The 16,761-nt window shown below is 40.4% G+C and overlaps 1 protein-coding gene across 2 annotated transcripts in view; it reads left to right on the forward strand.

The window, feature by feature from the left end:
• The window catches only part of KCNQ5 (potassium voltage-gated channel subfamily Q member 5), a 542,946-nt gene that overhangs the window by 476,270 nt on the left and 49,915 nt on the right, over window positions 1-16,761 (forward strand). Inside the window, exons 9-10 of one of the 2 annotated variants that reach the window (XM_039248929.1) lie at window positions 786-842; window positions 4,655-4,875. In XM_039248929.1, the coding sequence (XP_039104860.1) occupies window positions 786-842; window positions 4,655-4,875 (278 nt within the window). The remainder of the gene's footprint in view (window positions 1-785; window positions 843-4,654; window positions 4,876-16,761) is intronic. The other variant, XM_039248928.1, reaches the window with a different exon arrangement.

Consider the following 16,761-nt stretch of genomic DNA (forward strand, 5'->3'; position numbering starts at 1 on the left):
TATTTTCCATTATTTACATTTTTTCTTCTGTGTGCAATGAATGATCTGCATGTGTTGTTAAACTAAGTAAGCCAAACTTCTTTTTTCAACATAATCAACTTATGTCCTTATGGGCAAATGTTAGATTGTTTCATAAATAATCTTTTGAAAATGGTCTCTCCTTCTGTTCTCATTTATTGATAGAGAAAAAAGATTTAGTCTTTTAAAAACACATCATAGGACTTACAGTAAGAAACTTCTTTTTTAACAAGCTAGTGACCTAGAATCTTGACTTTTTCTGAGCATGTATTCTGACAATTATTTACCAATATTAACTGTAACTGCAGGTCTCTTATACAAATCAAGAACTTTTTTTAATATTTCAAAGCAATTAATGGTATCAACTTCATTGATTCCTATGAATATTTGTTCTTTCTTAAGTTCTTAAATATTTTGTCCCTAATTTCTATGCTGTTGCATTGCTATTTATTACAAGGGTTGCTATATTCTAAAATATTTATATTCTTAATTTTCATATGAATCAGATGCTAACACAGATACCACCATCGTTTGTAATGCCCTGTTTCACATCCAGTTATTTCAACCTAACCATTAACAGCACTGGTTATATTTCCAGCAGCGTGATTAAGCTCCATAGTACTTACTGCTTAGTCTGTATGCTTATATTTAAAAAACAAACAATAAAGCCAATGGCTTTGTTGTTCTAAAAATAAAAAGAAATCCCTGAGCACTTTCATGGTGGTGAAATGCTTAGTAATGTGCTGCTCTATTTCCCTCACTCCTAGTAAGTTCTGTAGTAGTAAGCAGAAGCTCTTCAGAATGTACACCTCACGGAAGCAGAGGTACCCAGCATCCCGGCTATTGACATGAAATTTGAGAATGCCAACTAACCTCAGGTGCATGACCAGGTTACACCGCCATCTTACCTGAGCTCTGCTCAGAGACTCACTCTTCCTAAGGACTTCTTGAATGAGGTTTTCAACTCGCTTGTAATTTTCCTTTTTTGCCTGTTGCCTGCTTTGATATTCTACCCCAGGGACAAATAGGCAGGGTCCCGCACAGCACTGGCAGTCAGCCCCTTGGCGCCCCCTTGTGGTAGGACAACTGCTGAGCTGACGCACGCGCTGGATGGTTTTGGCTCAGTTGCCATATTGTGCCTGAGGCGAGAATTTGTAGACTGCTTATCCCATGAAGGGCTAAAACCCTAATTAAGGATAACAAGAACTATAGCATTCTAGGTCCAAGAGGATTACTGTGGGGTTACAGTAATGCCACATAGTTCCCTGGCAGGGAACATCCGGTAGTAGCCTGCATGTTGGGCCATTTGAGTAACTTGTTCATCTGGTTCCTAGAGAGGGAAGAATTCCGGTAGTTGTGCAGGCTTTACTTGTATAGTCCTCAGCTGGGGCTGCATACTCAAAAGATGCCGCAATCCATGACAACAATGTCCTTTTGGTTACTTTCTCCAGAGAAAGACTGCCTTGTTGGTCTCCTGGGAATAATCTTTGACAAGTCTTCCTAAAAATATTGTTTCATAAATCTTCCTCAAAAAAAATGTGTTTATAGATGTGACAAAAAAGCAGGAAAATAATGCAAACTTCAATGGACCAGCAAAGAGTTTATATTTTTAATCAGTGTGCATTTTCAATAATATTCATCTAATCAGGTTATCATTTAATCGAAATGTTCTGTTGATTTCCAAAGGGAAAAAAAGTAGAAAAACTAACAAAAGTGAGCTTTTGTAAGAACAGCTCTTTGCTTTGGAGAACAAAATTTTTGCCTGGTTAAAAAGTTCTGGATTAAGATCTTATTCTTAACTTTCATACAATTATGTCAAAAGAGAAAATGAAAACATTACATCCTTTTTTTCTAATTTCATATGTAATATGTTGAATTCACTTTAAAATAATTTTGATTTTTTAAATATAGACATTGGCAAATAAATATTCATGCAGTTCAGAAGGGCAAAAAGGGAAATGGTACCTAGAACTCATTTATATCAACTTTAAGTGCTTTAAATAGTACTAAGATTCAGAGACTCATATTATTTTCACCTTCCATTAATTATTAGATATGATATCAAAATGTTTCACAGGGGCAATTTTTAAAAACTATTTTCATAAAAGTAATTGTTTTCAAATATTTTGTTACTGTAGATAAACCATGCCAGGTGTGATGCTGATGCTTATTTTAGATTTTTTTACTTTTTCAGATTTTGAAACTTTTAAAAAGGAGAAACTAATTTCATATTAAATGGTTTTATGATATTTTTATCAGTTTCCTCTTCATTTAGTTGGTATAAGAAAGTGATAAATCTTTAAAGATTGAGAAAATAATTTGATATTAACTAAATAGCCTTCTGTAGTAATTAGCATCTATTAATCCCAGAAAAGATAATCAGTTAAAGTATAGTGAGAACACTTGTAATGATAACTATGTAAACTTGAGCCATTCATTAATCGAAATAAAGGTGTAGAGGGGCACCTGGGTGGCTCAGTCGGTTAAGCGTCCTACTTTGGCTCAGGGCATGATCTCATAGTTTGTGGGTTCGAGCCCTGTGTTGGGCTCTGTGCTGACAGCTAGCTCAGAGCCTGGATGGAGTCTGTTTCAGATTCTGTGTCTCCCTCTCTCTCTGACCCTCCCCTGCTCATGCTGTCTCTCTCTCTCAGAAATAAATTTTAAAAAACATAAAAAAAAAAAAGGTGTAGAGTTGAGCATATGTTCCTGAACCCTATCATCATAAATTTAAATGATGGAACAGATGTGCTAAAACTGAAGAGATACAAAATTTTTACTATTTAGAAAGAAAGAAAGAGAGAGAGAGAGAAAGAAAGAAAGAAAGAAAGAACGAACTTGAGAAGAGTAGACATTTTCGGCCCTATCCCTTTGAGGATTTGTATAAATAATCTAAAGGTTTGGGATGACATGAAAAACCTAACCCAAGCATAAAAAGATGCAGTTTTATATGTTATTGTTGCTGTTGTTAAATGTGATCTATCATTTAATCATGCATTTGTCAAGTACAGAGAAAGCCTTTGACTGATGGGATTGTTTTAAAGAACTCTTGAACCCACCTGACCCCATCACAAAACTGCCCGGCCTGTTCTCTGCATGTGCCTTCAGCTAGTCACGCTGGACTTAGCTCTGTCTGCATTTCAGAGGGGGGCTGTCAGCTGCATGGTCAACTTGTTTATTGTTACCAGGACTTTCTGATCACCGCAGTTCATTATTTGATTTGTTTTCATGTAAACACATAAAATGTGGTGTCTTTTTAGAATATCATTTGTTAAGCAACTAGGCATGGAAAAATAAATGTTACTGTTTCTTGTTAGCTACAAAACACATATCCACTAAACACATTTGCTGTTGGCATGCTGCAGCTGGGGACAGTGGACATTGCGGTAAGTGGAAAAAAACAAGGGCTCCACTTCGTCTCAGATAATCCGTGTCCATGAGAACACTGCCTCCTTCATGCCCCACAAAGGCTGCAGCATGACTGCGATCTCAGCATCTCGGAGTGGCTGCTCCAAGTTACTACCCTCAGACCCTTTACCCTTCATTTCTTCAGAGCCTGAAGAGTCCCGGGCCTCTAACTGGATAACAGTGTCACTTTCTAGTGAGTAAGGGTGGTTTAGAAATGAAACAAGAACACAAACAAAATGGGTACCCAACACTTCCTACAGTTCATTTGATTCCCACAAAAATCCCTTAGCAACGTTGCTGCTTTCATCTTTATGTTAGAGCTGAGGACTCCAGACCTCAAGTCTCTGATTCCAACCTGCCCTCCCCACCACCTCACACTACATCTTTTGATTAGGAAATCATGGAGATGCACCTTGGATTTTGTTGCTGTTGTTGATGCTTCCTTGATCAACACACAGCATTTCAGTCCTAGCTGGCATCTGAGAACTGAATGTCTGAACAAATATAATTTACCAGTAGCTGCCACAGCAAATCAATAAACTGTTTAATAGCAGGAAATTGTGTTAGTGAACATAACATCTCATTCCGTTAATCAGTCATCACATTCATTATATGTTGGGGCTGTTCTACATTGTGTGGTTTTTGTCTCACAAGAATGAATGCAAGCATAAAAGAAATGGGTGTTAAGTGTTGTATGTTTAATATTATGTATGCAGTACTACCAACTGCTATGAGATTGCATGAATTTATGGATATCATAATCTTGCCTGCAATATGAAATGCATGCAAAATGTAGATATATATGTATATGTAACTGTCATCCCTGTAGAAATGCTTAGAAATTACAAAGAGATATTCTCCCAAATAAAAAATAACTTTTTTTAATCTCATAAGTTGAGGTTAAAGCTAAAATCTGTTTCTAAGGCAAACACCGAACCAGTTCTTGGTTGTTTCCAGTGTAATTGTGTACAAAGTACCGTGCCTGATCTCAGTCCTTTCTATGAGGAATCCAGGAAGGGTGTGCATACCTGTCTAGTGAGATTGAGTTCAAATAAATGCAAACAGAGAGATTAACTAAAGCTCAGATTTTCAATAAGGGGAGGATGTATTGCTGTGCTCCTGTTCGCTGAAAACACTACTGAAATATAATATACAGTTTCAACAAAATATTTACCCAGTGGAGTGGAAGAGATTGCTTGAAATGGAATAATCATGCCTCTGTTGTCCACAGTCAGAAGCTAAGTTTTAAGGAGCGAGTTCGCATGGCTAGCCCAAGGGGCCAGAGTATTAAGAGCAGACAAGCCTCAGTAGGTGACAGGAGGTCCCCGAGCGCCGACATCACAGCCGAGGGCAGCCCCACCAAGGTGCAGAAAAGCTGGAGCTTCAACGACCGAACCCGCTTCCGGCCCTCGCTGCGCCTCAAAAGTTCTCAGCCTAAACCAGTGATAGACGGTAAGCCCTGTTTTTCCATAACTGTGTTTAATTGGATAAGCTATCGTGAGCAAGATTATGAAGTAATTAATTCTCCATGGTACCACTCGAAGATAGAAGAAAACAACCCCAAGGAAAGAATTGTTTGTTTGTTTTATTGGAAATTTATTCATTGCCTTGGGCAAATGTACAGAACATAAGTTTACTTTGGGGAGCAACTTTGGCAGCTAAATCTACATTTCAAAGAAGTCAAACAAAATGCTGTTAATTCTTCACTCTTATCTACAACACATTATTCTTTCTCAAAATCCATATCAAGATCAACGTGACTGTCCTTCTCATGTATAGGTTATGTCTGACCAGCAAAGGTCCATGGCCCAAAGATGACCAGGTGCTCTGTGAATGTCTTGAAACACAATAAGGAAGGTAACAATACCTTTCTGGACAACAATGAAGGTGCTATTCCCTTTTCTACTATGCTCTATCCACCAGTAAATCAGAGACCACTGCTTATCTTCCCTAGAAAGATTCCTGTCGAAAGTTCTTAATCTAATGATAAGTAGAATTCAAGTTCTTCCCCCAAGAGGAACTACCCTACTTTATTTATCATACAATGTGTCAGAAGTTTACTTGCCAACACATTTTATCGAGTGCCATATAATTTTCATGTTTATAAAATAAAATAGTTCCTTTTTCATTTAAGATTAGCTTGGTTTTCCTTTTAAGTATGCCCCCCTGGGATCTCTTATACTGGGCAAAGAACCAAAGTCAAACAGCATCTTCCATTAATGCATAAAAACTGCAAAGACTATTGGGCCTTCTGTACTCGTTCCCTGGTATAACCTGTATTTTCCCAGGCCCTGAAAGCCTGAGGGATAAAATTAACAACCAGGGGTCATAATCTCAGTGATCTCAGGCTCTCTGCTGGTAAAATCCCTGGAACCTCAGCCCAAGGGTTCCTCCCAGCCCATTCAGAGACCTCCAGGGATATGACCCCACTTTCAAGTGAGCAACAGGAGTCCATCTTCACACCTCTTCATTCTCCATAACTCCACGGACGCCATGCTCTCTCAGTAGACACCTAGCTGCTGACCCCGCGCGGCCTCTCCCACTGGAGCTTGCGGCTTCTGTCTTGGCCGCAGGAAGTACTGATCCTGCCAGGCTCCACTCTGCCTGTCACTCTGCCAAGGTAGGAAATGCCCCCTCAACCAGCACTGGACACTCCCCCATCAAGCCTTTGAGTGTCCTGAGTCACTGGCGACACAGATTTTTGGTGTCCTCTGGTTTCCACATTCTCCTCCCTAAGAATTTGGCTGAATGCCCATGAACAGCTGAGTAAAGAGTAACCCGTTACAGGGCTTTATGTTGCACTCAAAATAGATTTTCTGAATATAAATGGATGCATCATTTCTGGAAGGCGATGTGGTGACATGTATCAAAAGCCTGTACATATGCCTAGGCTTGGACACATCCCACCCACCAATTTCATTTCTAGGATATAATCAATACAATGGGATAATATCAGACATTAGAAATGATACTATTTTCAATAATTTAAAAATTATTGACCTGGAAAGGTGGTCATAAAACAACAAATTATTCCATTTTTCTGTGTGTGTATGTGTGTAAATTCATGTATTTATAGGAAAAGGTCTGGAAAGATTTACAACAACGTATGAACAGTTACCTCCAAGTGGTGAGATCATAGTTGCATTTTGTTTGTTCATTTTTTTATCTGTATTTCCCACTATTTCTACAGTGAACATGTAAAGCTTTTGTAAAAGAAAGCAAAGGATGATTTTCTATTTAAAAAAAAATTGAGCCTTCTTTTCACATAATGTCCTCTCCCCTTCCCCACCTCTAAGGGCCCTTGGTCTAGGTCATGGTCACCAAATCCCTCTCCTTGGGCTGATTCCCACTCCCCAACTGCCAAGAGCTAGAAAGAGCACCTTGTCTTAGTGCTGGGGACCAGCCTTTGTTGAGCGTGGACACGAATCATCTAATGAAGTTTAACATACTGCAAATAGAGCTGTATTAAGCTCTAGGGTTGCCATAACAAAGTAGCACAGCGGAGGTGGCTTACACAGCAGACACTGATTTTCTTACAGTTCTGGAGGCCAGAAGTCTGAGAATCTCCTTGGTTTGTAGATGGCCACCTTCTCCATGTGTCTTCACTTCCTCTTCCTTCCATGCATGTCTGTGGCCAGATTTCTTCTTCTTTTAAAGACCCAGTGAGATTGGATTACCACACACCTTATGGAGTTCATTTAACTTAACTGTATCTTTAAAGACTCCCATCTCCAAATAGAATCACGTATGAATTTTGGAGGGACACAATTCAGCCGGTAACAGAGCACCTGCTCACCCACATCATAGCATCCCTGGACAACCCATATCTTCAAACCTAATCCTGGACTCACACTGTGCTAGAAATGCATGCATGACCCACAGTACACACTCTTCCAATGGGGGGCCTCAAAAAATATCCTTTGTGCTGTAATGTCCTGATGGTTCGCTAAGCACATCTGAATATAAAATCAATAGGATCTGGATTCTGAACATGGAAAATGAATTCTACTTGTATGTTTGGCCAGAGGGAAAACATTTTTCAAAGACTCCTGGAGTCGGCACTATCCATCACAGTATTTCAGGTACTGCAAAGATGTCTCAGAGGTCAGACAGAAACAGAAGTCCTATTCGCTAACAGATAACAAATTGGAAAGGCCCCCTGCCATCCGTTTTCTGCACCATTTCATACAAGTACAGTTGTTTGGTTAGAAGGGAATTGGTTTTCCCTGGTTGATGCCCAGCTCAATTGGTTCTGAGTTCCCTAAGTGACAGGAGGCCCGACTGCTGTTCTGTGGAAGCAGCTTGGTTGGCTCCCCACCTGCAGAAGATCATTGACTCCTGACTCCCCTTTCTCTCCAGTAGTCCTGAATCTTTACCTCTGATTTAACTCAATGTTAGGGCTTGGAAAATGGAAGCTTCTTTTTATAGGGGGAAAAAAAAAACCCTGAAGTAACTATGAAATAAAATGTAGACGTCGATTATAGATTTCTATTTATAGTGTCTCTCCCGGTTTTTAGTATGTCTGAAAACCACTTACTACCCATAGAAAATAATATATAACACCACAGCTAACTCCCAATTATTCCAGATCTATTTGCTCATTCACTTCTGAGACTCTTTTCTTCTACTTCTCTTCTTCCTGTACATATTTTAGGCATTTCATTGCCCATGAACAGCTCAGGGAGATTGGATGAATAACAGAAAGAATAATGAAAATTCCAATTGGCCTTTAAGTTAGTAACTCAGTTACATTTGGGAAATACTAACTAAAAGATAGTATCATGGAAAAACAAAGACAACAGGGTTAATCTGTAATTTAATAATTCCTGCCGAATCTGATACCCTTTACTAGAGATTATATTATTTTTATAATTATTGACTCTTACAAAAGTTACTAAATATCCCATGTTAGGCTTTCTTGCTGAAATTTTTCTGAAATTTACATATTGCACTTAAAAATGGCATAATTATCTTCCAATATTCCACATTCATGTATACCAGAGAAGTGGAAAGTAATAGGCAGATGTTGAAGCCAGAAATTTACATATGGCAGAAGGAAGAAAGTAAACTATAAGGGACTGGTGTGGTATTGCCATAGCAAATTTATTTTGACTAATATGATATGAATAATATTTTTAGTTTATAACTCCAATAATAAGAGGTTGAAATTTTCTATTGATCAATCAATAGTATTTAAGCTTCTTCATATAATTTTTAAAAGTAAGTAGGATATGACTTTTTTAGATTCCACATATAAGTACAATCATGCAGTTTTTTCCTTCCATGTCTGTCTTATTTCACTCAGTTTAATGTCCTCCAGTTTCATCCATTTTGTTGCAAATGGCAAGGTATACTTTTTTAAGGGTGAATAATATTCCATTATATAATTATACCACACTTTCATTTCACTGTGTAGATGTATATCAAATCATCATGTTCTACACTGTAAATATATATGCAGTTTTATTTTTGAAATAAAACTTTTAAAAATTAGGTAGGGTAGAAATCATATTTTTCTCAACATATAAAATAATGATGATAAAAATAACATTTATTGTATCTTTCTCTCTGTGGCAGGCAATGTTCTCAGTGCTTTAGTTCTATTATTTCATTCGGTTTTTCCAATACCCCTATGAAATAAGTACATTATTATCCCCATTTTATGGATGAGGAAACTGAGACTTGAAGGTGAATAATTTATCCAAAGACTAACACATATAAGCAAGGGAGCCACAGCACACACCCAGGCAGCCTAATTTCACAGTCTTCTCTTAGGACACATTTGTAGATGTGCTCCCAGATGTCATACCAATTCCCCTTTAACCCTCTTTCATTTCTTCTTTCTCCCTGCCTCCCCCCCCCCCCCCCANTCTTCTCTTAGGACACATTTGTAGATGTGCTCCCAGATGTCATACCAATTCCCCTTTAACCCTCTTTCATTTCTTCTTTCTCCCTGCCCCCCCCCCCCCCCCGCAACTCACTTTCCACTTCAATTGGTCAGATTCCCTTCCCATATAAATAATTTGACCTTGCCACTACCCCATCCTGTCTTGCTGTCTTGTCTTTCTCCCAACCCCCACTGCCAAACCTCTGAACTATATCATCTTCAAAGACTGCCAGAGGTAGAAGATTAGGCAAATGGAGGAAATAGCCTTTAGATGACCCTCTCTGTTTTCATCTAGTATCTGGGAGGAGTCTCAGGATAATAGCAGAGCTTCTCTGTGTCTGTTTACCCAGGGAGGGAGGCAAATGGTGAGGTCATCTAAGGCCGGTCTCAAGATGCAAGAGGTACTGTCAGGAGATGGACAACTATAACAACAGACAAACAAATGGAAAGTGGCAGACTGCAAGTAAGAGAAGTACCAAGCAGCCAAAGTCCACAAGAATGAAACTAGAGACAGGGGAAAGTCCAGATTTCTGGCGACTAGTCTGCAATCAAGGAAGGCTATACTTGCTGGACCTTGCTGGACTTGGGAATGCCTTTCACAAGTGCACTCAAAGATACAATAATCTTGACAGAGAAGGGCAAGGAGGTAACTTGATGTAGCTCCACCCTGTAGTGTTTTAAAGAAAATCCATCCCACACACATGTATAAACTGCATGTCTTAACATGTTTAACACTGCTTCCACTTTAGGGGAACGTAGGGATTCTGTTGGCTCCTGCTGGCTGTTGTGAAAGGCACATCCTCATCAGATGTTTATGAGAAAGACCGGCATGGCCCTGGGTGCAGGAGATGTGTGGGGTGGTTCACCTGAGCAGAGGCTGAGTGGGCTAAAGATGCAGAATACTTTCCAATAGGTGGGATCCCTTGTGGCCAATCCCCTTTTTGTAGACACTGTTCGTATGTCTTCTCTCTTCACTTCTCCTCCATGTTCCTTTCTTCCCTCAGCCAGTGTACCAGTTAGGATGCCTTTGGCTCCAAGACACAAAAGAAGCTGATTCAAATACCTTAAATAATAATGAAGTGTATATTACCACCTAAAAAGAAATTCAAAGGTAGGAAAACTCCTGGCAATAATCATTGGGACCCTGACCTGACTTCTCTATGCTTCTCTTGGGTCTTCTTTTCATTCCACCCATCTGTGTGCCCACCTCCTCCTCAGGCTGGGAGCAAGATGGCCGCAGCAGCTTCAAGCATCTTTCCAGACACAACACTTTGAGAGTCAGAAAAGGGACCGTCTTATGATGGTATCTCTGGTTAAAGTGAGGAAAACTGTCCATTCATGTCATTTTGTGGAATTGGGTCTCATGCCTGAAATGAGTGGGCATTTGCAGCCTCGGTCAGGATCTAGTACCTGGTTCTGGGGTCAGACTCCCCAGAAGTCTGGATCAAGCAGGGGAAAGGGAGACGGTAACTGGATAGATTTGAGGATTTGTGTTCAGGAATTGGCTGTGCGACGGCTGGGAAGGCAAGCTCCAGTAGTGACTGATACAGCCAAGATATCTTTTCTACTTTGTGAGGGTGAGGAGGAAGAATGCCCTTAACCATGTATTCTCCCAAACATTCTGTCTATATGTCATTTCTGTTCTTCCAAGTGTCTATGCTTTTTAAACGTACAAGCCAGATTTAGAAATCTTTTTTTTTCCTTTCTTTTATCACATAATTTCCATGAAGCAGTGAGCACAGACTGGCCTAACTCCTTAAATTTCAAAAGAAGGACAAAATGGGTAAAGGAAAATCTAGCGGAAAATAAATGAATTCGGATTTAGATACACAACCAGCCGGTACATTTCCTATCATTACCTCGACCAAGGGAAAAAGGCATGGGGGGGGAGGGGCCTCTTGCCTTCCTCACCACCTCCTCAAGTAGCTTCCTTAGAGATTCTTCTTCCCTTTCAAGCTCATAATAATTAATGGAGTCTCACCTAAAAATAGCAAAAGAGTAAAAATGCACAGCATGAGGTGAAAGAACCCCCAACCCCTCTTAAAGATACTAAGTCCATACATCCCCTTCCTCTCTCCTCTAACCTCTATGTTCCAGGTCCCTGACCCACCAGTCTCTTAAAACTCAAGCTTGAGATTATCAGTAGAAGGTTGACAAGAATACTGACAAAAAGGAAGCATTTTAGTGCAATGGTTTTTGACAATACCCTGAATTAATAGACTTCTGTACTAACAATGGGATATTTTTTCCAAGCAGTGTAAGTCACAAGCTATCAACATATCATATAAGATGAATCTATGCACATGGGTCTTTTCGTCTTATACTAATCCTCTTTTACACTTATTTTCCAATGGCACCTTCTTCCCCCATGTTTTTCTCAGTCTCCCCAGTTGACATTTTCAGTGTTTCCACAAAATGCCAAGCATTGCATTGCACTTCACATTTTTCCTGATTTTCCATATTGATGGCCCAACTTCAGCCAGACTTTGATTATAATTTTCCACAAAATATGATGCTTCCTGGCACTTTCTGAAATTACCTGATAATGACTCTGCATTGTGTTGACAGAAACAGCTCTTGTCAAAGTGGTACTCTATTAGGGCTTCTGCTTAACCTGTGTGTACACATCCCTGGCAGGGTGTCTGTGACGGAGAGGCATGCCCACCCCTGTGAGATCTGTCTGTTACAAAACCTGAGGGTTTTCTTTCACGATAGAACATAGTTCACTCTATGCCCAACTTAATTGTTAGCATTCTTCTACGCAAAGCCCATCAAGGGTACTCAGTAGAGTTCTGAAACAGACTCTCAGGCCTTCTTCACTAAGGAGCTGGTGAAAATCATTACCTGGAGAAGTTTTCCCAGTTCTGGTCCATAGGTTTCTTTTTCCTTTCGTTGTCCAGTTCCTTATCCAGTCAGCCCGTTATTCTTCATTTGGTGACACATCCTAATTCTCTCCTGTGCATCCTGTACTGCTCTTGTCCTCCTAAGACCAGCTTCTTTATTCCAATGTTCCCATTATTATGATGGGGACGGAGGGTGGATGGTAGGGGAAGAACTCTCAATGACTGGTTACAGACAGTAAGTGATAAAGTCCAGGCATACCTCAGAGATATTGCACATCGGGCTCCAGACCACCACAATAAAGCAAATATCACAATAAGAGGGTCAAAGGAAATGTCTGGTTTCCCAGTGCATATAAAAGCTATGTTTACACTATACTGTATACTGCAGTCTATTAAGTGTTCAAAGCATTATGTCGAAAAAAACAAAAAACAAAAAACAGTATGAGGGGCACCTGGGTGACTCAGTCGGTTAAGCATCCAACTCTTGACTTCAGCTCAGGTCATAATCTCACAGTTCATGTGATTGAGCCTTGCACTGGGCTCCATGTTGACAGCTGGAATCTGCTTGGGATTCTCTCTCTCCTTCACTCTCTGGCCCTCTCGCACTCTCTCGTGTGTGTAGAAATGCACATTCTCACTCTCTCTCAAAATAAACATTTTTTTAAATATGCATACCTTAATTTAAAAATATTTTATTGCTAACATATGTGAACCATCATCCGAGCTTTCAGTGAATTATAATCTTCTTGCCCGTGAAGGACCTTGCTCAGTGTTGATGGCTGCTGACCGATCAGGGTGGTGCTTGTTGAAGGTTGTGGCAAATACCTAAATAAGACAATAATGAAGTTTGCCGCATCAGTTGACTCCTCCTTTCACAAGTGATTTTTCTGTAGCATGCAGTGCTGCTTGATAGCATTTTACCACAGCAGAACTTTTTTCAAAATTGTAGTCAACCCTCTCAAACTCTGCTGCTACTTTCTCAACTACGTTTATGCCATGTTCTAAGCGCTTTGTTGTCATGTCAACAATCTTAACAGCATCTTCACCAGGAGTAGTTTCCATCTCAAGAAACCACTCTCTGTGCTCATCCATAAGAAGCCAACTCTTCATCTAATCAAGATTGATCATGAGATTGCAGCATTTGAGTCAGGTCTTCAGGCTCAGCTTCTAATTCTAGTTCTCTTGCTATTTCTACCACATCTTCACTTACTTCCCCCACTGAAGCCTTGAACCTTCAATAAGTTTAAAAAAAAAAAAAAAAGGCAATATCTGTGAAGCACAATAAAGCAAGTATGCCTATATTTATCGTATTTCTGATAAGGGTTGCTTTTTCCAATACTTTCTGTGAAACGCCTGTTCTTGGTTTTTAATTACTGAAGAAATGTGTTTCTATTTTGATTGGACTGGAGTTCCCCTAGCTTTCTATTCTAATCCAAGTACTCTTTGTAACAGAATTTCTTTCCAGATTTCTCTAGGTTCTGCCCCAATGTTTGTTGCCACCATATAGTGATAGAGAAAATTATATTTGGTTCCTATGGGTGGGGGAAATAGCTTCCTGCTTAAAATATAAGCTATAAATGAATCCCACCTCCTTCCTTCCAGCAGAAACTAAGCTGTCAAATGACCTGTGAGTGCAACTTTAAATATATATATATATATATATATATATTTTTTTTTTTTTTTTTTACTTCCACAGATCCAGGTCTTACTGAGAAACAAGGTTGTAAACTGGAGCTCTGTATTTTGTTTCACCAGCACATCAAAGTGTGCTGATGTGTCCACTGGTGCTTGAAAGTGAATTAGAATGCTGTATTAGTTATCTACTGATACATAACAATTTGTCCCAAACTTGGCAGTTAAAAACAAGGGACATGTAATCTCACAGTTTCTGTGATCAGGAATTTAGCAGCAGTGTAAATGGGTGATTCTGACTCAGTTTTTCATGGGGTTGCCACCAAGCATTCCCTGGCCACAAAAGTCATCTTAAGGTTCACATGGGGGAGAATCTGTTTCCAGTTTCAATCGAGCATTTGCTGGCAGGTTTCATTTCCTCACACACATCAGCCACCCCATAGGCTGCCTGAATGTGCTCATGACATGCATCTGGCTTCCCCCAAAGCTAGTAATCCAACAGAGAGTTCATGCTCAAGAGAGGGAGAGAGTATCCAAGACAGAAGCTGCAGTCTTTTATAACCTCACCTCAGAAGTGGCACTTCTTTCATATGCTAGTGGTCATACAGACTAACCCTGGTACAATGCAGAAGGGGACTATTCAAAGGGATGAGTACCAGGAGGTACATATCATTGACGACTATCTTAGCAGCTAGCTACCACAACTGGCTGTAAATTGGGTGTGTCTTTCAAGTCACAGAACCCACCACTCTCCGTTGCCTTTCTAGGAACTCCAACCACCAGCTTCCCATCTCTTTCAAATGTTTCCATTACCTGCCTGCCTCTAAAGGCATTTGAGTTTGTGGCCTCTAGTCTAAACACTCCATATCCAGTATCCTATGTAGTATATTTAAAAAAAAAAAAAAAAAAAAAAAAGACACTTTCTTTTAGAATGTGGGGCCCTAGGGATGCCTGGGTGGCTCAGTTGGTTGAGCGTCTGACTTTGGTTTAGGTCATGATCTCACAGTTTGTGAGTTCAAGCCCCACGTCTGGTTCTGTGCTGACAGCTTGGAGCCTGGAGCCTGGAACCTGCTTCAGATTCTCTGTGTGTGTGTGTGTGTGTGTGTGTGTGTGTGTGTCTGCCCTTCCCCCACTCATGCTCTCTCTGTCTCTTTAAAAAATAAACATTTAAAAGAATTTTAGAATGTGGGTCCCATTGTCAGCTACTTCAGGAGCTTGAAGAGATGTTCTTGGTCGCTTCAAAGGGCAGAGCCAGAACCAAGTGTGCGATGCCAATTTTTACTTCAATATCATGGCAGGCTAACAATTAGAGAACTCACACCAAAGGAATGGGGTCCATCATTGAAAGCTTTCAAATCAAACTTAGAGGGTCAACATTCAGGGATTTCTAGGCTCTTCAGAGGATGGAGCCAGACAACCCCAAAGAAATTTTCTTCCAAACCTGTGTTCCTATAGCTGCTGTCCTGGTTCTTCCTTAACCGTTACATTTTATCCTCCTGGCAACTCCAAACTGAAAAGTGGATCACCAGGTGGGGCAGGTGGGTGTGTGGGTATCGGCTGAGGGACTCCAGGGACTCATTTTCTGTGCTGACCCTGGTCTCATCTCTCTGTGATGCAGAGTGCTTCCCCGTGGTTCTTCCCTCTCACCAGACCCCCATCTTGATTTCCCTTCTCGCTGTCAGCTACAGCCCTGAGAAGTGTGTCAAGTGTGCCCCACCTACCCTTACGAGGTATCTGTGTGTTCTCTGTAGTGGAGCAGTCACAGTATTTGGATATGCCTTTAACTGACATATTTTGAGTCAAGAGTTATTTGGGGGCCACTGCTCAGGGCTAGCATTTTCCTGGGCACCAAAGGGGTGAAGTAAGTAGACATGATGAGTGCCACCTCAAAGAACTTGCCATTTGCCTGTAAATTTTACTGCCCAGTCCCACCCCTTACAGTACTGATTTGCACCCAGGGGGAACAAAAGGCATCTTCCTCACTTTCTAGACCTCGTACTTTTCAGAAATAACCTGTGGGTGACCTCCGAAATTCGCACAAAATCAGCACAAATTTAGCCATTACACAAATCGCAGGATTTAGCCCATATTTAAGAGAAGCACTTTTCAGCTGCATGGTGATTTTTCATCTGTAGATCGCAAATTATTCCTTCAAAACCACACTTAGTTGTGTGCTTCACAAAGAGAAACCAATATGACACAAGTTTAAAATTATATTTAATCGCTTTCATGGGGTGCTCTACTTGGTAAAGAAGAAAATAAAAGGTTAGAGGAAGGCCGGGGTCCTTTCTTTGCAATGGAAAGCTAACACAGGAATGAGACAGTCTAGCTGGGCTTCCTTTTTGCTATCTGCAGTGTGAAACTCACTACACTGTCCCAAATTCCTTTTATTTCATTTTCAATGTCTAATTTTTCCCAGCTTTTCTTCCCTTGCCATCTTTTTCCTCTGTTGCCATGTACAATGCATAACAACAGTTCCTGGACTCCAAAAATATAGAAACCTCACAAGAATATTGCCTGGGGAAAATTAATCTCTGTACCTCCAGTTACAAAGATTCATTTGCACATGAAACCCCTAATTCCCCACTGGTGAGAAATTTGCATTTTTCATTAATCTAATGCAGTAGCAACTGGCATACCACATCATTCTGTTGGAGTCAGTGACTAATCTTCCCCAAATTGTTTTGAACCTGTGTTCCCATGATTTTGTGTTTCGGTTGAAAACTGTCAAGACCCCGTGTCTTTTTACATTTGTATCAGTTATCTGTTACAGCGAAACTCTTCCCTTCCCCCCAGATTCAGTGGCTCAAAACAGCAACTGTTTATTTAGCCCGTGGTTCTGTTGGGCAGTACTTCTGTTCTTGGCTGGACTAACTGGTACATCTGTGATCGGCTGCTGGGTTGCCTGGAGGCTGACTGGCCTCAGGAGGCCTCGGCTGGGCTGACTTCTTTCTGCTCCATGTGGTCTCTCAGCCT

The sequence above is a fragment of the Hyaena hyaena genome, unplaced genomic scaffold (assembly GCF_003009895.1).
Source record: "Hyaena hyaena isolate Hyena2069 unplaced genomic scaffold, ASM300989v1 scaffold_322, whole genome shotgun sequence".
Lineage (NCBI taxonomy): Eukaryota > Metazoa > Chordata > Mammalia > Carnivora > Hyaenidae > Hyaena > Hyaena hyaena.